At 33.4% G+C, this 23996-nt stretch overlaps 1 protein-coding gene across 2 annotated transcripts; it reads left to right on the top strand.

Moving 5' to 3' along the window:
- Window positions 1–510: 510 nt before the first annotated feature.
- Window positions 511–11587, top strand: LOC107810133 (cysteine-rich receptor-like protein kinase 25). 2 transcript variants are annotated; one of them, XM_016634871.2, is made up of 8 exons: window positions 511–1448; window positions 1625–1701; window positions 1959–2096; window positions 2182–2309; window positions 2585–2795; window positions 3410–3647; window positions 3866–4016; window positions 11096–11587. In XM_016634871.2, exons 1-8 carry the CDS (start codon window positions 688–690, stop codon window positions 11411–11413), a joined length of 2022 nt encoding a protein of 673 aa, XP_016490357.1. In that variant the 5' UTR covers window positions 511–687; the 3' UTR covers window positions 11414–11587. The 2 variants fall into 2 exon arrangements, with proteins under 2 accessions (XP_016490357.1, XP_016490359.1); XM_016634873.2 differs by having other exon boundaries at window positions 540–1448; window positions 3869–4016.
- The last annotated feature ends 12409 nt before the right edge of the window (window positions 11588–23996 follow it).

Genomic DNA, 23996 nt, shown 5'->3' on the forward strand with positions numbered 1-23996 from the left:
TTTTAGTGTTACCGATTTTAAGGATATTTCATTCATTTTGACAGAAAAAAATACTTACTATCACGTGCAAGCACTTTTATCCAAACACGTAACTGGCTCTAACACTTAAAAAAAAAAAAAAAAAAAAGAAGAAGAAGAAGAAGCTTTTAAGCATGGAAATGATTAGTAATATAGTTTAAGTTGGAATCTACCTAATTCTCCACTCTCATAAAGTGGCTTTCTATTAAAAAGAAAAAGAAACTGAAAGCAGGAAATATGATTCATAGAGGGTACTACTCCACCCCTTGATGTTGAGATTGACATATGTCTTTGCATTTTATCCCCAAACTTGCAAAAAAAAAAAATGTTACAAAGCATTTATCCAAAACTTTCTAAAAGTTTTTGGAACAAATGTTCTTTTTAATTATTTTCTTGAAGTGTTGATTAAGGGGTGATTTTTAAACAATTTATTCAAAAATCTCGCCTTCCACTGATAAAACACAACAAAATCGTCAAAAAAACTTCAAATGTGTAGACAAGTGTTCTAACTTATACATACTGTTTTTAACTTTTTTTCCAAACGTTATCTAATTAGCTAAAATCCAAGTCCACCTGAGAAAAGAAGTAGCAGCAACGTCTTTGTACTAAATATCTATTTCCAGAATCTTTTTAAAACACCTTGCTACAACAACTTATGTGAATTTCCCAATGTGCACAATGCCTAGTTTGAATATCCCACTTCCCCCATGCATATTCCTCGTTCTTTTTTTCTTGCTCATCAGCCAAAGATGTTGTTATGGAAGCTACACACCTTTGGGATTTGACTGCTCAAACACCAGTACTTACAGTCAAAATAGCTCTTATCCATCTAACCTCAATTTGCTACTATCCAATTTATCAAATGCCTCTAGCAAAAACAGTTATTACAACTCCACTACTGGCGGTGAAGATAGTTCTGAAACAATTTATGGCATGTTTCTCTGTCTAAATGATGCTACCAAGAACCAATGCCAAGATTGTGTGAGTAGTGCTACTAAATACATAATCCAGCATTGCCCCAACAGAAAAATGGCTATGGTTTCGTATGACTACTGCTTCTTACGATATTCAAATCAATCGATATTTCCTGAGCCAAATCCGTCCATATTTATCCATCCAGATGATTCCAGTTCTTATGTGGAACATAATCCAATCCCAATTAACGTTGAACCACATAGGTTCAGAAAGATGCTAAGAGACACGATGGATGAAATTGCAACTCAGGCTGCTAACGATCGCTCAGGGAAAAAAGTTGCAACTAAAGAAACCAATTTTACTAACCAGATAACAATTTATGCACTTTCTCAGTGCACTCCTGATCTTTCTACTTCTGCCTGCCTAAAGTGCCTTAAAACTGTGATAACCAAGTTCCCAGTCTGCTGTACTGGGCAAAGGGGTGCTAGGATTTTCTATCCTAGCTGTTATATCAGGTATGCAGAGGCGGAGTTAGGTGGACACAATGGGATTCAATTGAATTGTCTTTGTCCGAAAACTCTACTGTTTAAATATGGCAAATATTACCTTGACATAAGAAAATATTCTAGTGTAGTAGCAAAAGTGTGACATTCTTTTATTCTTTTTGAGTTCCCTGACTCTGCTACTGCAGGTATGAAGTGTATTCTTTCTACACAACCAAAACAGTACCTGTGCCTCCTCTTGCTCCGCCTCCGTCCAAAAGTAAAGGTTGAGTTTACTAATATTGATATGCCAGATATATAGTATGGAGACGATGACTAGTTTTCTTCTGTTCATTAGATATGTAATGTAATCTGGAATAAAGTACTTCAAAAACTGTATACAACCTTTAAAATTTATACTATAAAGAAAATACTATTCGAGGAACAATATCATACTACAATTTTGGGATATCCCCAACTTTATATCGTTGTGGTTGATGATATATAGTCAAGGTTTTCATCAGGATCGATATTTTGATGTAGGTCATCACGATAAAATGAGAAAGAAAGTAATTGTTGGCACAATAGTTCTCATTGTGTTGATTCTACTATTCAGTGGAATCTTTCTTTTGCGACGGTGGAGAATGAAGAAAAGCAAAGCTCCAAAAATGGAGCTGAGTGGTAAAATCCGACGACTCTTATGACTTTAATTAGTACAATTTAACTCGTTCACTAACCTTACCCTTTTTTTTATTTTATTTTATAGATGATCTCTTGAGTGGGATTGTAACAGCTGAATCCTTGCAATATGACTTTAGTACAATAGAAACAGCCACAAACTGCTTCTCTGCGCAAAATGAAATCGGTAAAGGTGGATTCGGTGATGTGTATAAGGTAAAGTCAGTCATTTCAGATTCATGACTCCAGGCATGATTTTTGTCAAGGATTTAACTTATAGACTGATAATGTAAAAATATCTTACACTATGAGTGTATTTTAACATGACTTAGCAGGTAATCTATCTCATTTTCCAGGTTATTAGTCATCTTTATGGATTAGTACCTGTAGTTGTATTTTAGGTAATAGTATGAATTTTTTTTTTTACAATGCCTAGAAGGTAAACTCATTTGTAAAACCAAAATATTTCATTCATATATTGTTACTTTCAGGGGGAACTTATTACTGGACAAGAAATAGCCGTAAAAAGGCTATCAAGAAGGTCAAGCCAAGGTGTAGAAGAATTTAAGAATGAGGTTGTACTCGTAGCAAAGCTTCAACACAGAAATTTAGTGAGACTACTCGGTTTTTGCTTGGAAGGGGAAGAAAAGATACTCATCTACGAGTTCGTGCCAAACAAAAGCCTCGACTACTTTTTATTTGGTTGGTTGGTTTTTATGTAGTTAGATTCATTTTCTTTCTTTAAAAATTTCCTGCATCTTCTACTATGGATATCTTGAGTTATCTACACCTCGTTCAAGTTAATAAGCCAGAAACATTTGGGTAAGAATGGTCCGAAGGGGTTCACTTCAATCACACATTTTTTGAAAAACTATACCGGAGAATTAGGGTACGCAAAAAAAATCATTTTTGTTTATATATAAATTGTTGAATCCTTTTAATGTAAGGGCTGATTTTAGTATAAGGACAAGGTGGTTCAAAATTTGTTTTAGGTTATAGGTCTGAATCTTTCTTTTCGTCTTCTTGAGCCGAGGATCTTTCGGAAACAGCCTCTCTATCCCATCGGGGTAGAAGTAAGGTCTGCGTACACACTACCCTCCCCAAACCCTACTTGTGGGACTATACTGGGTTGTTGTTATTGTTGTTGTAGGAGGTCTAAATCTTAAGTGTGGCAATTTTACATTTTTGTCAATCCTCCTGGTAAGGACTTCGCCACTGGTCATTGGTATTGTCTTCTATATATTCTCATGCCTACTATAAGCTCTCTACAGAGATGTTCTATCTAACTTGAAATATTCATCTTGCTGAGGATAAAGACACGAAGAAGCAGGCATTATTGAATTGGTCAGTACGTGACAAGATTATTAGAGGAATAGTACGAGGATTAGTTTATCTTCATGAAGATTCTCGTCCTCGAATCATACATCGTGATCTCAAAGCAAGCAATATATTGTTAGACAAAGATATGAACCCAAAAATTTCAGATTTCGGCATGGCTAGAATTTTTGGAGTTGATCAAACTGAAGGAAGCACTAACATAATTGTTGGGACATAGTAAGAGTTTATTTTCCGCAACAACTTTAGATATTAATGTACCTTTCCTCTCTTTTATACGTCCATAATATTCTATTTCTATTGCTATCTAATAGCTACACCGTGAAGGATTAAATTCTCACCAATAGTTCTTAATATAGGGTTAAATTTAACTTGAAATGTTATGAATCGTCGGTGCTTCTAGAACTATATTAATGAGATTTATTTTTCTTTGTTAGTAGTTACATGTCCCCAGAATATGCAATGCATGGTCAATTCTCTGTGAAGTCTGATGTATTCAGTTTTGGTGTGCTTCTTTTGGAGATAATAAGCGGAAAGACAATAAGAACTCTTTATCAAGAAGATGGATTGCATGACCTTCTTACCCACGTAAGTGTTAATTAATATTGTAAAACTCCCTCTATTTGCTATTTAAATTTTAGTGTATATTTCAATTTTACTCCCTCTAATAAGATGCGGAAATATCTTATCCTTTATCATCCTACATCATTAGATTATTTTAAAGTTTTTCTTGCGCAATCAAGGTTAATTTTACGTACACAGCGGGCTACCCTTCATAGTAAGCCTGATACGATAATCTAAAAACTAGAGTAATAATCTGTTATAAGAGAAATGAGATCTATATATTATTAAAAGGAGAGGAAAAAGTCTTCTCCTTAAGCCAAGTGGCAACCTAAAAAAAATCACATGGCATAAGTAGTTAATAATTAGTTATTGGTTATTGTTTTTGAATTTAAATATCTATAAATAATAAAATAAAATATTTTACAATAAAAAATAAAAATTAAAAATAAAAAGTTTATTCAAATTGGAGGGTAGTTTGAAGTTGGAGTTTTTAAATTATTTTAAAATAAAAAACTAAAATTACAAAACATAATGCCAATTCAAAATTTCTTTGTTTTCCTTAATAATTTTTCTTTTTCTTTTTCAAACTACAAAGTTTATTTATTCAGAAAATATTATTGAGAATAATAGAATAAAATATAAATTATAAAATATATATCTTCTATTATATTACAAAAAAAAAGTAGCATACAAAAATTTAAATAAAGTAATATGCTAATAAAAGTTTCTATTAACAATGAAATAATACTAAATATGAATAGTATAATAAAGAAAAATACAAAACAAAAAAGTTATTCAATGACTAAATAAGTCTCTTTAATTTAATGGATATTTTATTCATTAAAGTTCAGATAATATTATTGAGAACAATAGGATATAATTTAAAATAAAAAATATTTAAAGAGTACTAAAATATATATCTTCTATTATATTACAAAAAGAAAGTATAGTAGATAAAAATATTATACAAAGTAATATGCTAATAAAAATTTCTATTACCAATGTAAAAATACTAAATATAGGATAAGTATATTAAAAAAAATATAGAACAAAAAAGTTGTTCAATGATTATACAAGTCTCTTTAATTTAATAGAGCTTTTATTCATTAAAATTCAGACAATATTAATCAGAACATTGGAATAATATTAAAATAAAAATAGTATTTCAAGACTAATAAAATATATATCTTCTATTATATTACAAAAAAAAAGTAGCATACAAAAATTTAAATAAAGTAATATGCTAATAAACGTTTCTATTAACAATGAAATAATACTAAATATAAATAGTATAATAAAGAAAAATACAAAACAAAAAAATATTCGATGACTAAATAAGTCTCTTTAATTTAATGGAGATTTTATTCATTAAAGTTCAGATAATGTTATTGATAACAATAGGATAAAATTTAAAATAAAAAATATTTAAAGAGTACTAAAATATATATCTTCTATTATATTACAAAAAGAAGTATAGTAGATAAAAATATTAAACAAAGTAATATGCTAATAAACATTTCTATTACCAATGTAAAAATACTAAATATATGATAAGTATAATAAAAATAATATAGAACAAAAAAGTTATTCAATGACTATACAAGTCTCTTTAATTTAATAAAGCTTTTATTCATTAAAATTCAGATAATATTAATCAGAACATTGAAATAATATTAAAATAAAAACAGTATTTCAAGAGTAATAAAATATATATCTTCTATTATATTACAAAAAAAAAAAGTCGCATACAAAAATTTAAATAAAGTAATATGCTAATAAACGTTTCTATTAACAATGAAATAATACTAAATATGGATAGTATAATAAAGAAAAATACAAAACAAAAAATCTATTCGATGACTAAATAAGTCTCTTTAATTTAATGGAGATTTTATTCATTAAAGTTCAGATAATGTTATTGATAACAATAGGATAAAATTTAAAATAAAAAATATTTAAAGAGTACTAAAATATATATCTTCTATTATATTACAAAAAGAAGTATAGTAGATAAAAATATTAAACAAAGTAATATGCTAATAAACATTTCTATTACCAATGTAAAAATACTAAATATATGATAAGTATAATAAAAATAATATAGAACAAAAAAGTTATTCAATGACTATACAAGTCTCTTTAATTTAATAAAGCTTTTATTCATTAAAATTCAGATAATATTAATCAGAACATTGAAATAATATTAAAATAAAAACAGTATTTCAAGAGTAATAAAATATATATCTTCTATTATATTACAAAAAAAAAAAGTCGCATACAAAAATTTAAATAAAGTAATATGCTAATAAACGTTTCTATTAACAATGAAATAATACTAAATATGGATAGTATAATAAAGAAAAATACAAAACAAAAAATCTATTCGATGACTAAATAAGTCTCTTTAATTTAATGGAGATTTTATTCATTAAAGTTCAGATAATGTTATTGATAACAATAGGATAAAATTTAAAATAAAAAATATTTAAAGAGTACTAAAATATATATCTTCTATTATATTACAAAAAGAAGTATAGTAGATAAAAATATTAAACAAAGTAATATGCTAATAAACATTTTTATTACCAATGTAAAAATACTAAATATAGGATAAGTATAATAAAAACAATATAGAATAAAAAAGTTATTCAATGACTACACAAGTCTCTTTAATTTAATAGAGCTTTTATTCATTAAAACTCAAACAATATTAATCAGAACATTGGAATAATATTAAAATAAAAAGAGTATTTCAAGAGTAATAAAATATATATTTTCTATTATATTACAAAAAAAAAAAGTAGCATACGAAAATTTAAATAAAGTAATATGCTAATAAAAGTTTCTATTAACAATGAAATAATACTAAATATGAATAGTATAATAAAGAAAAACACAAAACAAAAAAGTTATTTAATGACTAAATAAGTCTCTTTAATTTAATGGAGATTTTATTCATTAAAGTTCAGATAATATTATTGAGAACAATAGGATATAATTTAAAATAAAAAATATTTAAAGAGTACTAAAATATATATCTTCTATTATATTACAAAAAGAAAGTATAGAAGATAAAAATATTATACAAAGTAATATGCTAATAAAAATTTCTATTACCAATGTAAAAATACTAAATATAGGATAAGTATAATAAAAAAAAATATAGAACAAAAAAGTTGTTCAATGATTATACAAGTCTCTTTAATTTAATAGAGCTTTTATTCATTAAAATTCAGAAAATATTAATCAGAACATTGGAATAATATTAAAATAAAAATAGAATTTCAAGAGTAATAAAATATATATCTTCTATTATATTATAAAAAAAAGTAGCATACAAAAATTTAAATAAAGTAATATGCTAATAAACGTTTCTATTAACAATGAAATAATACTAAATATAAATAGTATAATAAAGAAAAATACAAAACAAAAAAGTATTCGATGACTAAATAAGTCTCTTTAATTTAATGGAGATTTTATTCATTAAAGTTCAGATAATGTTATTCATAACAATAGGATAAAATTTAAAATAAAAAATATTTAAAGAGTACTAAAATATATATCTTCTATTATATTACAAAAAGAAGTATAGTAGATAAAAATATTAAACAAAGTAATATGCTAATAAACCTTTCTATTACCAATGTAAAAATACTAAATATAGGATAAGTATAATAAAAACAATATAGAACAAAAAAGTTATTCAATGACTATACAAGTCTCTTTAATTTAATCGAGCTTTTATTCATTAAAATTCAGATAATATTAATCAGAACGTTGGAATAATATTAAAATAAAAACAGTATTTCAAGAGTAATAAAATATATATCTTCTATTATATTACAAAAAAAAAGTAGCATACAAAAATTTAAATAAAGTAATATGCTAATAAACGTTTCTATTAACAATGAAATAATACTAAATATGGATAGTATAATAAAGAAAAATACAAAACAAAAAATCTATTCGATGACTAAATAAGTCTCTTTAATTTAATGGAGATTTTATTCATTAAAGTTCAGATAATGTTATTGATAACAATAGGAATAAAATTTAAAATAAAAATATTTAAAGAGTACTAAAATATATATCTTCTATTATATTACAAAAAAGAAAGTATAGTAGACAAAAATATTAAACAAAGTAATATGCTAATAAAAATTTCTATTACCAATGTAAAAATACTAAATATTGGATAAGTATAACAAAACAAATATAAAATAAAAAAGTTATTCAATGACTATACAAGTCTCTTTAATTTAATAAAGCTTTTATTCATTAAAATTCAAAACAGTATTTCAAGAGTAATAAAATATATATCTTCTATTATATTACAAAAAAAAAGTAGCATACAAAAATTTAAATAAAGTAATATGCTAATAAAAGTTTCTATTAACAATGAAATAATACTAAATAAGGATAGTATAATAAAGAAAAATACAAAACAAAAAAGTTATTAGATGACTAAATAAGTCTCTTTAATTTAATGGAGATTTTATTCATTAAAGTTCAGATAATATTATTGAGAACAATCTATATATTATTAAAAGGAGAGGAAATAGCCCCCTCCTTAAGCCAAGTAGTAGCCTAAAAAAAGGCCACATGGCATAAGTAGTTAATAATTAGTTATTGGTTATTATTTTTGTATTTAAATATTTATAAAATAATAAAATAGAATATTTTATAATAAAAAATAAAAATTAACAAAAACAACTGTTCATTCAATTTGGAGGGTAATTTCAATTTGGAGTTTTTAATTTATTTTAAAATAAAAAACTAAAATTAAGAAAAATAATGCCAATTCAAAATTTCTTTGTTTTCCTAATAATTTTTGTTTTTCTTTTTAAAACTACAAATTTAATTTATTCAGAAAATATTATTGAGAATAATAGAATAAAATATAAATTATAAAAACATATATCTTCTATTATATCATTAGAAGAAAGTAGCATACAAAAATTTAAATAAAGTAATATGCTAATAAAAGTTTCTATTAACAATGAAATAATACTAAATATGGATAATATAATAAAGAAAAATATAAAATAAAAAAGTTATTCGATGACTATAATAAGTCTCTTTAATTTAATAGAGATTTTATTCATTAAAGTTCAAATAATATTATTGAGAACAATCTATATCTATATATTATTAAAATGAGAGGAAAAAGTCATCTTCTTAAGCCAAGTGATAGCCTAGGAAAAAGCCACAAGGCATTAGTAGTTAATAATTAGTTATTGGTTATTATTTTTATATTTAAATATTGATAAAATAATAAAATATAATATTTTATAATAAAAAACGAAATTTAACAAAAACAACTGTCCATTCAAATTGGAGGGTAGTTTCAAGTTGGAGTTTTTAATTTATTTTAAAATAAAAAACTAAAATTACGAAAAATAATGCCAATTCAAAATTTCTTTGTTTTCCTTAATAATTTTTGTTTTTCTTTTTAAAACTACAAAGTTAATTTATTCAGAAAATATTATTGAGAATAATAGAATAAAATATAAATTATAAAAATATATATCTTCTATTATATCATTAAAAGAAAGTAGCATACAAAAATTTAAAATAAAAAATATTTCAACATTAATAAAATATATATCTTCTCTTATATTTTATGGATATGGATAATATAATAAAGAAAAATACAAAACAAAAAAGTTATTCGATGACTATATAAGTCTCTTTAATTTAATAGAGATTTTATTCATTAAAGTTCAGATAATATTATTGAGAACAATAGGATAAAATTTAAAATAAAAAATATTTAAAGAGTACTAAAATATATATCTTCTATTATATTACAAAAGGAAAGTATAGTACACAAAAATATTAAACAAAGTAATATGCTAATAAAAATTTCTATTACTAATGTAAAAATACTAAATATTGGATATGTACAATAAAAAAAAAATATAGAACAAAAAAGTTATTCAATGACTATACAAGTCTCTTTAATTTAATAGTGCTTTTATTCATTAAAATTCAGAAAATATTATTGAGAACATTGGAATAAAATAAAATTAAAAATAGTATTTCAAGAGTAATAAAATATATATCTTCTATTATATTACAAAACAAAGTGGTAGACAAAAATATTAAACAAAGTAATATGCTAATAAAAATTTCTATTAACAATACAATTATATTAAATATTGAATAATATAATAAAGAAAAATACATAACAAAAAATAACTAATTGACTATATAAGTCTCTTTAATTTAATAGAGATTTTATTCATTAAAATTCAGATAATATTATTGACAACAACAGAATAAAATTTAAAATAAAAAATATTTCAACATTAATAAAATATATATCTTCTTATATTACAAAAAGAAAGCATGCAGACAAAAAAGATTTTATTATTGGGTATATCATATTGATAAATAAGATGAAATTGAAATTTATTAAAGCAATACGATCTAATATGTTCAAACAAGTCCGATCATAATTTAATTTAATTAATATTAATAAGATAATGAAAACAAGTGACATATATAACTAGGTGTGGCAAAATGGTTAAAAGAAAACAGTTAACCACCCATATTATTTACTAAAAAAATAGGTTGGATAATGAACTTTTTAAAAATGGATCAAATATGGATAAGAACCATATTATCTATTTAGAAAATGGATAACCAATGGATAACTAATGAGTTTAACTTTTACATTTGTAAAACCTCAAATTGGGGATTCCTCAAATTTGGGAGTCTAGGAATTCTCCAAAAAGTGTTGATATTCAAGAAATCATGGATAATATGGCTACCCATATTATCCGTTGGTTAACCTGTTTTTTATCCGTATTAAATATGGGTCGGGTCGGATAATTTTTTTCATTATCCGTTTTCGACCCGAACCATATCCAACCCGACCCGCCCGTTTGTCGCTCCTAGTCCGTGGCGAATCCAGAAAATTCAACAAGGGTGTTCAAACCTTTGCCAGTGGGCTATGTAAGGATGTTCAAAATCTATTTTTAATCAATAACAAGTAATATTTTACCTTATACTAACAGCGTAAATAAAAGTTTAACAGTCAGTGATTTTCTTTTAAACGTGACTTTTGAACCTGAGATGAACCTCTGTATCTATAGGCTTGGAAGCTATGGAAAGATGACAGAGCTATGGAATTTGTAGATCCAACTCTTATTAATGGTGACTCAAAGTCGTTGTCTGAAGTTGTGAAATGTTTACATATTGGACTGTTATGCGTTCAAAATGAAGTCGACGAAAGACCAACAACTGCTTTGATAGCTCATATTCTCAGTACTGATTCTGCTACTTTGCCAGAGCCAAATCCACCTACATCTTTCAAGGCTTATGCAGGAATGAAAACGATAAATCAACTCACAAACAAATCCATTCCATTGCCTATTCTCCAAGAATCAATTACTGAACTATGTCCAAGGTAGTCTTATGGAAAAGGTATTTCATAATTGGAAGCATCAAATGTAAACTGCATTGCATATTTTGTTCATTGTAGATAGGGATTTTGCGAAACTCTAGTGACTCATAATTATTTAAGGTACTTCCCCTCGTTAAGTTCAACTTTATGATTGGTAAGTAAAAGGATCTAATGAGCTAAATGAAACATGGGGAGGAAAATTTACCTTTTTGTTGTGTTTTCTTCTGTTTAGTTTACGTTTTTCCTTATGACAACAATACTATTTGGGTTTCAGTACATATAGCAGCTGAATGCTACAAATGAAACCAAGTCATCAGTTTTATTTGTAAAAAAATCATGCAGTGCCCTATTTGATCGCTCCCATGTAATTTGAACTTACTTTTAAAAAAAAGTTTAACTGGTATCCCAATTCCAAGTAAGATAACTTCAGGACAAGTTGCTTCTTCTCTGCTTTTCCTCCTCCTCCTCCTCCTTTTTAGTTAATGTGAAAATAGAGGCGACGATGGATTTATATGGCGTTTGTGAGCAGGTTTTAAGGTGCTTTAATAGTAGTGAGCTACTATGGCGCTCCTTTCTTTGTTATGCTTAGGGTTTCTTCTCCTTCTTTTTCTTAGTTGCAATATAGACTAGTTAGATTTGTTGTTGTTTTGACAAATTAATGATTGAGATTTGTTTTTTTTGATATTTGAAAGTTATATTTTAAATTTGAGCTTATTTGGAGTAGATTTTGGCATTGAATCGTGTGTTGGATTATTGAAATTCGAAGAACAAGCTTCTATTTCCTGGCAATTTGCACATCATACTAATTAGTCTTAGTCTAATTCATCTTAAGTGCATGCAAATATTTAGCTGCACTTCAAACTAATTAGTCTTAATTGCACTTTGAAGTTTACACGACGTAACTTTAGATGTGATTGTTTGAAGTTTGCACTGTCGGGCGAGAACTTCATATGCGAACATTATCCGAAATTTGTAACTTCGCATCTGAAATTTGCGGTATCAAGAGAACTTTAGACACGAACACTTCTTACTTCATACGCGAATTCTTGGAACTTCAGATGCGATGTTTGGTGTGTGTCCAAAGTGGATAAAATTACAAATTTTTGTGCAATGAGGGTAAAGTTCAATGGTGGCCTAAAACTCGGGTATATCTACACTTCCGTTGTTTTAAAATAGAATGGCGTAACAACACAATTATTTTGTGGATTGATGTTGGTATTAACTTGTATGCATCTCGACTATTTGCTCCCAAGACTGAGACAGTCGTCAAACCCTATTTCCTATAATAGAAGTGTAAATTTCGGCATTTCCTCGCTAACATATTACTTAAATTCAGTACATGTATATATATCTCTGCAGCAAACATTTCTGAGCTCTACTTCTCACGAAAACCCTCTTTCTCTCTACCCTAAATCCAATTTAAACTAAAGATTACATTAAATCCATTTATAAAAATAAAATAAAAGTCTCCTTTTATCCGATAAAAAGACATTCAATTCTCTTTATTTGACATGTCTTACTAATCTAGAGATTGATTTACATACATTAAATACGTTTATATACGTATGTGTACTTATGTGTAGAAGCAAATACATAGTATGAAATACATTCAGGAGGTGAGAGTGAATAGTTTGCGAAACTCGGTGCCCATCTCGAATTGGATGCTTGCAGATCGCCATACATCACATGAATCTGTGTAGGCTACCAAAATCTCCAAAAATATTTGTAGAGATTTGGTTTCTTTTCTTTCTTTTGTACGATATATTTTAAAGTGCCTTCTAAAGCAAGACTTGGAATTTCAAGAATCCAGTTTAAGATCCACTTCAGGATCATGTTTTCTTGCTTCAACAAATTGGAGCTTTGTCCATTAGTCCTAATAAGGAAGACTGTCTACAGTGGCAAGAGTGGAGTTGGATACCAAGGTACGGATTCGAGCAAATCTAGTAACTTTAGTCCAAAAACTGTATTTGTCTTTAAAAAGTCATATAACATAGATATCCCAGAGGGTTAGTGGTGCACGGTTCGAAACTCGATGGAAAAATGGTTCGCTCTTCTATCCTTCTCCACTTAATATCAGGTTTTTGACCGTGGCAAAGCTCGAACCAAGTTGTGGGACATGTTTCTCACTCTTTTGGGCCTCAAATGGACCATATGCCTAGAACTGTTTTGGATATTCTACCGGGGTAGGATGTTAGGGGGCAGAGAGGCATATGCACAACACTATGGAATGTCATTCCCGCAACTATTTGGAAAACTAGAATTTTAGAAGACAAAAAGGAGAATATTGTTAATTTTAAGTTCAAATGAATACTTTTGCTTTCTTTTTGGGACAACATGGCCGATGCAAATGCGACTCAGGATGCAGAGGCCGTGCTTGATATTTATTTTTTTTTAGCTCACTGCACACTGTGTTTTAACTAACAGAAATACTAGAAATTTGGCTCACTATATACCAGCACTCTTGGTGCTGGCCGTACATCTATAAAAGCTAACATTACTTATTAAAACAATTATGCTTACTAGCCAGAGGCCAATCCAGGATTTAAGCGCAGCAGGAGAACCGTTATTGACATAGATATGTCAGCTAGTAATGATAAAATATGACGTGTTAACTCCTTGAAAACTTAATGATTTTGAGTCAGTGACCGAAAGGATGTTTAAAAATATCATAAACTTAGTCTAATAACATCAAGATTAAAGGATTGTTAAGCAGTCCAAGCAGAGTGTCGGTCATTACCGTTGAATCGACCGATATCTGCTACTTTGTCCAAGTGATTCTTGAAGGCAGAAGGATTTTTGGAACTTTTTATTAATGTTTTTGGGGAAAAATTTATTGCAATACTTATTTTAATACAACAACAACAATCCAGTAGAATCCCACTAGTGGGGTCTGGGGAGGGTAAAGTGTACGCATACCTTACCCATAGGGGTAGAGAGGCTGTTTCCGGGAGACCCTCGGTTCAGAGACAATAGATCCAAAACAACAACAGAAACTAGAGAAATCGTATCAGCAACGTGAGAGACAACAAATAAATGGAAGAGCAATAACACAAATACTATGCAAAAGTGTGAAACACAAAATAAACCGCTAGCAGTCCTAGACAAAACACTATCGGACTAATAATAATGCTTATAAACTTAGCTATCAGGATAAAGAGGGTGATTTGCTTCGTGCTAATGAGATATCTTATCCCCCTCTCCATTTTCTTTAATCTTTTTATGCCTCTCTCTATTACTTTTTTGATGTCTAGAAGAAAGATGTTTCTCAAAAGGAGTTTCACACTATTTGTATAAAAGTTGACTACTTTATTCTAGTGCTAAATAATCTGTAATGACCCAACCGATCATTTTAACTTTTATAAACCCGTTCTCTAAAATAAAACTTTTCGAACATGCTTTTATTAATTTATGACTCACGGGGATGGTTGGTTCGGGATTTGAAAGTGTGTGGGTTGAAATCGGAACACTTGATTTCTTAAGTTAGGTTTAAATGAACAAGTTTGACTTTGGTCAATATTTTAAAAAAACGACCCCGGAATTGGGATTTGACGATTCCAATAGGTTCGTATGATAATTTTGGACTTGGGCGTATGTCCGAATCGGTGTTTGGATAAACCGGGAGCATTTTGACGCTTAATAGTAAAAATCAACTATTTGAAGGTTTAAAAGTCTTTAAATTTGGTTTGTAGTAGGATTTTGAGTAATTGAAGACCGTTTGGAATTTCGAGTTTGGGAATAGTTCCGTATAGTGATTTAAGACTTGCACGCAAAATTTCATGTCATTCCGAGTAGTTTAAGTATATTTTGGCGCATTGGAAGTAAATTGAAGAACTTGAAATTCTTAAGTTTGAATCAATTTGGTTTAGGGTATGATTCTTAGATTTGATGTTGTTTTATGCATTCCGAGAGTTCGAGCAGTTTTATGATTTCAAACTTGTTGGTATGTTCGGGCGGGGTCCCGGGGACCCCGAGTGTCAATCGGACGAGGCTCAGACCAAGTTGAAAATTGGGAGCCAGAACTGAAGTTCCCAGCTACTGTCAAAATTGCACCTACGCTTGGTCAGCCGCAGGTGCGACATTCTCAGGTGCGGCAGTAGCTCGCAGGAGCGAACCTCGCAGATGCGAGTTCTTGTGCGTAGAAGAGAAAAAGGGGGAGGGGCAGTGGACCGCAGATGCGGAGAATTTGCGCACCTGCGAACGCGCAGGTGCGAAGAAGGGTGCGCAGAAGCGACCTTGGCCCAGGCAAGTGAAACTCGCACCTGCGAGGATTTTCTGCAGGTGCGAAAGCCGCAGGTGCAGTATACTGTCCGCAGGTGCGGAAATGCATGTTGGGAAGAATGGTTAAAAAGTCGGGGCTCAGACTTTTTGAGCCCATTTTCCCTCTATTTCCGAGTGATTTCAGAGCTTTTGAGAGGGGAATTTCAACTAGCAATTGGAAGGTAAGTTAATTCTACACCTCTTGAGTTAAATACATAGATTATGTGTAGATTATAACTAGTAAATCTTAGAAATTAAGGGTTTAAGTGAAAAACCTAGATTTTTATAAAAATGAGATTTTAACCATGAAAATAGTTATGGAATTGGGTAGAAATTATATATTAAAGTTCTTGAGATTATGGGTAACGTTTTCATCCAAAAATTTTCAGAATTCGAGCACGTGGGCCCAGGGTGAATTTTAGAAATTTTACCATTTTGGATAAGGTAATTTATATAATAGATAAATTTTGTATCATTTAGCATATATTAATTATTGTGTATAATATTTGGATAGTTTAAGATCTTTCGGCGTCGAATCAAAAATTCAACGTGGCGTGGTAATCGGAAAGTGAACTTTGAGACGAGGTAAGTCTCTTGTCTAATCTTGTGAGGGAAAAATTACCCCATAGGGATTAAATTGAATAATTATTGTTAATTGCGGAGGCTACGTACGCACGGGGTGACGAGATTCCGTGCGTAGCTACTATTAATGCTAAAGTTCGGGTAGTTTAGGACACAAAGCATGAATTATTTGTGTAAATTATATTCATTGTTTAATTAATATTAATTGATATATATGAATATTGTGAATTGTTAGATAAAGATATTAAAGGATGGAAATCTAATATGCTTGATTTGTTTTATTTAAATTAATTAATTGTTAAAAGAAATTATTCTTCCTCCCGAATTTATCTTATAATAAATATACTCTCCTTTCGGAGGTACATAAGAAAATGTCCTCCTTTCTTGTGGAGCGGGCCGAATGCCTCGGCAGGATAGATGTATCTATGGATCGTGCCGCACGTCCCTCGGCAGTGTACATGACACTCTGGATCGGGCCGTACGTCCTCGGCAGAAATCGTGCTTAATAATAATAATTACACGATACTTTAATAGTTATTTCAAGCTTGCGAGGCTAATTGATAAAGTGGAGAATCCTTGAAATTTAATGAATTATTATTCCTTCTTGTTAAGAAATTAATTGTTATTCATGTAAATGAGATTAATTGAAAAATTAAAAATTATTTGAATTTAAGGAATTTAATTAATATATTGAGAATTGTTGCATTTGAAGGAATATGATTATTTTCGCTGGTTAAATAAATTATTATAAATTCTGTGAATTATGCTGATTTAGATATTCTAGCTGTATTTCAGTTATTATTATTGACCCATAGTGAGTGTCAAAGTTGGTCATCTCGTCTCTACCACTTCAAGATTAGGCTTGATACTTACTGGGTACACGTTGTTTACGAACTCATACTACACTTGCTGCACTTTTTGTGCAGGACCTGAGACAAGTACTAGTGGGGGACCTATCATCTTACACCCACGTTATCCATGGGCATAGTGGTGAGCTGCCTTTCAGAGTCGTTCTGCAGCTACTAGTGTCTCTCCTTGTATTTTTTATTCTATCTATTTTTATTTCAGACAGTATTTGAGGTTTTGTATAAGCTACTAGATGCTCATACACTTGTGACACCAGGTCTTGGCACACACATTGGTAGAATTTGGTGTTTTATTATTCTCTTGGTTTTAAATTTTGTCAATATATGCTTAATTTATTAAGTTGGCTTGCCTAGCTGTAGTGTTGGGAGCCATCACGACCTATAGGTGAAATTGGGTCGTGACAACATGGTATCAGAGTACTAGGTTCACGTAGGTCTCACAAGTTATGAGCAGGCCTAATAGAGTTTTGCGGATCGGTACGGAGACGTCTGTACTTATCTTCAAGAGGCTATAGAGTGTTAGGAAATTACCTTTCTTCATATTCTATCGTTCAATTGATGTAGTTCTAAATATCCTTCTCTTATTCTCTCTCAGATGGTGAGAACGCGCTCGAATGAGGTTCCAGCCCAAGGAAGAGCTACTCCCCCAGTTACTAGAGGCCGAGGTAGAGGCCGAAGGAGGGCTCCAGCCCGTGGTAGAGGGCAAGGATGTCCCAGGAATGTTCCAGTTATGCCGCCAGTGGGTCCAGCAGAGAACCCCATTGTTGAGGAACAGGATGAGGTGCCTTTGGCAGAGCCAGCTCCGGTGGATTACACATCTGCACCGGGATTTCAAAATGTCATGGGTCGTATGCTGCGGTTCATGGACAATATGACTCAGGCCGGTTTATTTTCCGGTAGACCCAGCCACATCTCAGGCGGGCGGGGGAGCACAGACCCTTACCGCGCAGGCTCATGGACAGGCAGCTATTGTATATTAGACCCAGGGTGCACTACCCGTGAGTGAAGCTCAGCCAATGGCAGCAGCTACACCTGAGCCCAGGCCAGTTGTAGCCGTCGATCCTCAGAAACTATTAGACCGATGCACTAGACTACATCCTCCTATCTTCAGGGGTGAGCGACATGAGGATCCACAGGACTTCATTGATCGTTGCAGGGATAAACTGCACAACATGAGGATATTGGAATCTCATGGGGTTGACTTTTCTACTTTTCAACTAGAGGGAATGGCCCGTAGATAGTGGTAGTCTTATGTTCTTGGAAAACCAGCAGATTCTCCTCCCATAACTTGGGACCGGTTCACCCGTATCTTCCTGGACAAGTATATTCCACCCTCCTAGAGAGAAGAGTTGCGGTTTCAGTTTGAGCAGCTCCAGCAGGGTCAGATGTCAGTGACCGATTATGAGGAGAGGTTTTCTGAATTATCTCGCCATGCACTTATGATACTCCCTACTGAGGTGGAGAGAGTGCGGAGGTTGTAGCTGGTTTACATACTGGCATCCAGGCCACTATAGCTCGAGAAGTTGAGATGGGTACTTCTTATGAGCTAGTTGTGAAGATAGCCCGGAGGATTGAGGGTGTGCGTCGGCGGAGCCGAGAGCAGATTATAAGAGATAAGCGGTTCAGGTACTCTGGAGAGTTCAGAGGTGCTCCGTCTGGGGGCAGAGGTCAGTTCGTGAGGGGGCAGTCCAGCAGACCCCCATATCCAGCACCACCACCTCCTCGGGGTACTCCAGTGCAACCTTATCTCAGTGCTATACCAGAGAGTTCTTACCGCCCACCAGCTATTCAGGGTCCTCCCAGTGGGTATTCAGGTCCCCAGGACCAGACTCTTAGCCAGCAGCCCATTGTACCGAAGAGTTGTTACGAGTACGGGGATCCCAGTCACATGCCGAGGTTTTGCCCCAGGCTTCAGGGTAGACTAGTACAGCAGGGTCAGCAGCCTATGCTTACCGGACCAGTTGCTCCACCAGTAGTCCGACCACCCAGAGGTGGAGGACAGGTGGGTAGGGGCCATCCTAGAGGTGGAGGTCAGCTAGGCGGAGGCCAGCCAGTTGGCGCTCCAGCTTGGTTCTATGCTTTTCCGGCTAGACCAGATGCAGAGGCCTCAGATGCTGTGATTACAGGTATTATTTCTGTTTGCGGCAAATATGCCTCAGTATTATTTGATCAAGGATCCACGTATTCATATGTGTCATCTCTATTTGCTCCATTCCTGGGTGTTTCTCGTGAGTCCTTGAGTACTCTTGTTTATGTGTCCACTCATGTAGGCGATTCTGTTGTTGTGAACCGGATCTACTGGTCTTGTATTATTACATTCTGTGGTTATGAAACTAGATCAGATCTCTTATTGCTTGAGATTACCAATTTTGAAATTATTCTGAGTATGGACTGGTTATATCCACATCATGCTATTCTAGATTGTCATGCCAAAACTGTTACCTTGGCTATTCCATCTTTGCCTAGGCTGGAGTGGAAGGGTTCGTCAGTTAGTTCATTTAATCGGGTTATTTCTTTTATAAAGGCTCAACACATAGTTGAGAAGGGTTGTTTGGCTTATCTAGCCTATGTTCAGGATACTACTGCAGAGACTCCGGCTATTGATTCAGTGCCAGTAGTTCGGGAGTTCTCCGATGTATTTCCTTTAGATCTTCCAGGTATGCCACCTGATCGTGATATTGATTTTTGTATTGACTTGGCTCCAGATACCTAGCCTATATCTATCCCACCATATCGCATGGCTCCGAAAGAATTGAAAGAATTAAAAGAACAACTTGAAGAGTTACTAGCCAAAGGGTTCATCAGACCGAGTGTATCGCCTTGGGGTGCACTGGTATTATTTGTGAAAAAGAAGGATGGAACAATGCGGATGTGTATTGATTATCCCCAATTGAACAAAGTCACTATTAAGAACAAGTACCTGTTGCCGCGTATTGATGATCTATTTGACCAGCTGCAGGGTGCTAGGGTGTTCTCTAAGATCGACTTGAGGTCGGGGTACCATCAGTTGAAGATTCAAGATTCGGATGTTCCGAAAACTGCTTTCCGTACTAGATATGGTCATTATGAGTTTCTGGTAATGTCTTTCGGTTTAACTAATGCCCCGGCAGTGTTTATGGATTTGATGAACAGGGTATTCAGGCCATATATTGATTCGTTTGTCATTGTCTTCATTGATGACATTCTGATCTACTCGCGCAGTAAGGGGGAACATGAGCAGCATATGAGAGTAGTGCTTCAGACATTGCGGGAATAAAAGCTTTATGCTAAGTTCTCTAAATGTGAGTTTTGTCTAGAGTCTGTAGAATTTTTGGGACATATTGTATCGGTCGAAGGTATTAAAGTTGACCCCAAAAAGATTGAGGCAGTTCAGAATTGGCATCGACCTACTTTGGCGGCTGAGATCAGGAGTTTTCTGGGTTTAGCAGGTTATTATCGTCAGTTTGTAAAAGGTTTTTCATCTATTGCAGTACCTTTGACCAAATTAACCCTGAAGAGTTTTCAGTTCCGATGGTCCGATGATTGTAAGTCAAGCTTTCAGAAGCTCAAGACAACATTGACTACATCACCAGTGTTAGTGTTACCTTCCGATTCGGGAATGTATACAGTGTATTGCGACGCTTCACGCGTTGGTTTGTGTTGTGTATTAACGAAGGAAAGGCGAGTTATTGCATATGCTTCACGTCAGTTGAAGCCCCACGAGCAGAATTATCTGGTACATGATTTGGAGTTAGCTGCGATTGTTCACGCCCTTAAGATTTGGAGGCATTATCTTTATGGGGTGTCTTGTGAAGTTTATACTGATCATCGTAGTTTGCAGCATTTGTTCAAGCAGAGGAACCTAAATTTGAGGCAGCGCAATGGCTGGAATTACTAAAATATTATGATATTACTATCCTATATTATCCAGGTAAAACAAATGTAGTTGCAGATGCCTTGAGTAGAAAGACAGAGAGTATGGGTAGTTTGGCTTTTATTTCAGCAGAAGAGAGGCCATTAGCTTTGGATATCCAGTCCTTGGCCAACAGACTTGTGCGACTAGATATTTCAGAGCCCAGCCGAGTTCTTGCATGTGTCGTAGCTCAGTCTTCACTATTTGAGCAGATCAAGGCTCGCCAGTATGATGACCCACACTTAATGGCTCTTCGAGAAACGGTACTACGAGGTGGTGCCAAGGATGTTACTATTGGTGCGGATGGTGTTCTGCGACTCCAGGATCATCTGTGTGTTCCTAATGTGGATGAACTGAGGAAAGAGATCCTGGAGGAGGCACACAGTTCTCGGTATTCTATTCATCCAGGTGCTACGAAGATGTATTGTGACTTGAGGCAGCATTATTGGTGGCGACGAATGAAAAAGGACATAGTTGAGTATGTATCTAGGTGTCTAAATTGCCAGCAAGTTAAATATGAGCACCAGAGGCCAGGTGGCCTACTTCAGCAGATGACTATACCAGAGTGGAAATGGGAACGAATTACTATGGACTTTGTAGTTGGGTTGCCGCGGACCTTGAGGAAGTTTGATGCAGTTTGGGTGATTGTTGACAGGTTGACCAAGTCGGCACATTTTATTCCTGTTGTGACTATGTATACTTCAGAGAGGTTGGCCCAGATTTATATTCAGGAGATAGTTTGGTTGCACGGTGTGCCAATTTCCATCATATCAGATAGAGTCCCTCAGTTTACTTCACATTTCTGGAGAGCAGTACAGAGTAGATTAGGGACCCGTGTAGAGCTCAGCACAGCCTTTCATCCGCAGACCGACGGGCAGTCAGAGCGGACAGTTCAGATTTTGGAGGATATGCTCAGGGCATGTGTGATTGACTTTGGAGGTCAGTGGGATCGTTTCTTGCCTTTGGCCGAGTTTGCTTATAATAACAGTTACCAATCCAGCATCGAGATGGCTCCATTTGAGGCTTTATATGGTCGGCGATGTCGTTCACCTATCGGATGGTTTGAGCCAGGTGAGTCTAAGTTATATGGTACTGATTTGGTAAAGGATGCCTTGGAAAAGGTAAAGTTGATTCAGGAGCGACTTCGTACAACACAGTCCAGAAAGAAGAGTTACGCGGATCAGAAAGCACGTGATTTATCATTTATGGTAGGTGAAAAAGTTCTCTTGAAGGTTTCGCCGATGAAAGGAATTATGAGATTTGGGAAGAAGGGCAAGTTGAGCCCAAGGTTTATTGGCCCATTTGAGGTGTTGAGACGAGTTGGGGAGGTTGCTTATGAGCTTGCATTGCCTCCCAGTCTATCGGGAGTTCATCCGATTTTTCATGTATCTATGCTCTGGAAGTATCATGCTGACCTATCAAATGTGTTGGACTTCAGCACAGTTCAGCTAGATAAGAGTTTGGGTTATGAAGAAGAGCCATTTTCCATTGTTGAAAAACAAGTTCGCTAGTTGTGGTCTAAGAGGACTTGTGCAGTGGAGGGGACAACCAGTCGAGGAAGCGACTTGGGAGGCCGAGGAGGACATGTGGAGCAAATATCCACACTTATTTAGCACTCCAGGTATTATTCTAAACCCGTTCGAGGACGAACGTTTGTTTAAGAGGTGGAGAATGTAATGACCCAACCAGTTATTTTAACTTTTAAAAACCTGTTCCCTAAAATAAAACTCCCCGAAAATGCTTTTATTAATTTATGACTTGCGGGGATGGTTGGTTCGGGATTTGGAAGTGCGTGGGTTGAAATCGGAACACTTGGTTCCTTAAGTTAGCTTTAAATGGACAAGTTTGACTTCGGTCAACATTTTGAGAAAACGACCCCGAAATCGGGATTTGACAGTTCCAATAGGTTCGTATGATGATTTTAAACTTGGGCGTATGTCCGAATCGGATTTTGGATAACCCGGGAGCGTTTTGACGCTTAATAGTAAAAATCAACTATTTGAAGGTTTAAAATTCTTTAAATTTAGTTTGGAGTAGGATTTTGAGTAATTGAAGTCCATATGGAATTTCGAATTTGGGAATAGTTCTGTATAGTGATTTAAGACTTGCACACAAAATTTCGTGTCATTTTGAGTAGTTTAAGTATATTTCGGCGCATTGGAAGTAAATTGAAGAACTTGAAATTCTTAAGTTTGAATCAATTTGGTTTAGGGTATGATTCTTAGATTGGATGTTGTTTTACGCATTCCTAGAGTTTGAGCGAGTCCGTTTTATGATTTCAAACTTGTTGGTATGTTCGGACGAGGTCCCGGGGACCCCGAGTGTCAATCGGACGAGGCTCGGACCAAGTTGGAAATTGGGAGCCAGAGCTCAAGCTCCCAGCTACTGTCAGAATCGCACTTGCGCTTGGCCAGCCGCAGGTGCGACATTCGCAGGTGCGGTAGTAGCTCCCAGGAGCAAACCTCGTAGATGCGAGTCCTTGTGCGCAGAAGCGGAAAAGGGGGAGGGGCAGTGGACCGCAGATGCAGAGAATTTGCACACCTGCGAACGCGCAGGTGCGAAGAAGGGTGCGCAGAAGCGACCTTGGCCCAGGCGAGTGAAACTCACACTTGCGAGGATTTTTCGCAGGTGCGAAAGCCGCAGGTGCGGTACACTGTCCGCAGGTGCGGAAATGCCTGTTGGGCAGAATGGTTAAAAAGTCGGGGCTCACACATTTTGAGCCCATTTTTTCTCCATTTCCGAGCGATTTCAGAGCTTTTGAGAGGGGGATTTCAACTAGCAATTATAAGGTAAGTTAATTCTACACCCCTTGAGTTAAATACATAGATTATGGGTAGATTATAACTGGTAAATCTTAGAAATCAAGAGTTTAGGTGAAAACCCTAGATTTTTATAAAAATGAGATTTTAACCACGAAAATAGCTATGAAATTGGGTAGAAATTATATATTAAAGTTCTTGAGATTATGGGTATCGTTTTCATTCGAAAATTTC

The sequence above is a fragment of the Nicotiana tabacum genome, chromosome 15 (assembly GCF_000715075.1).
Source record: "Nicotiana tabacum cultivar K326 chromosome 15, ASM71507v2, whole genome shotgun sequence".
Classification (NCBI taxonomy): Eukaryota; Viridiplantae; Streptophyta; class Magnoliopsida; order Solanales; family Solanaceae; genus Nicotiana; species Nicotiana tabacum.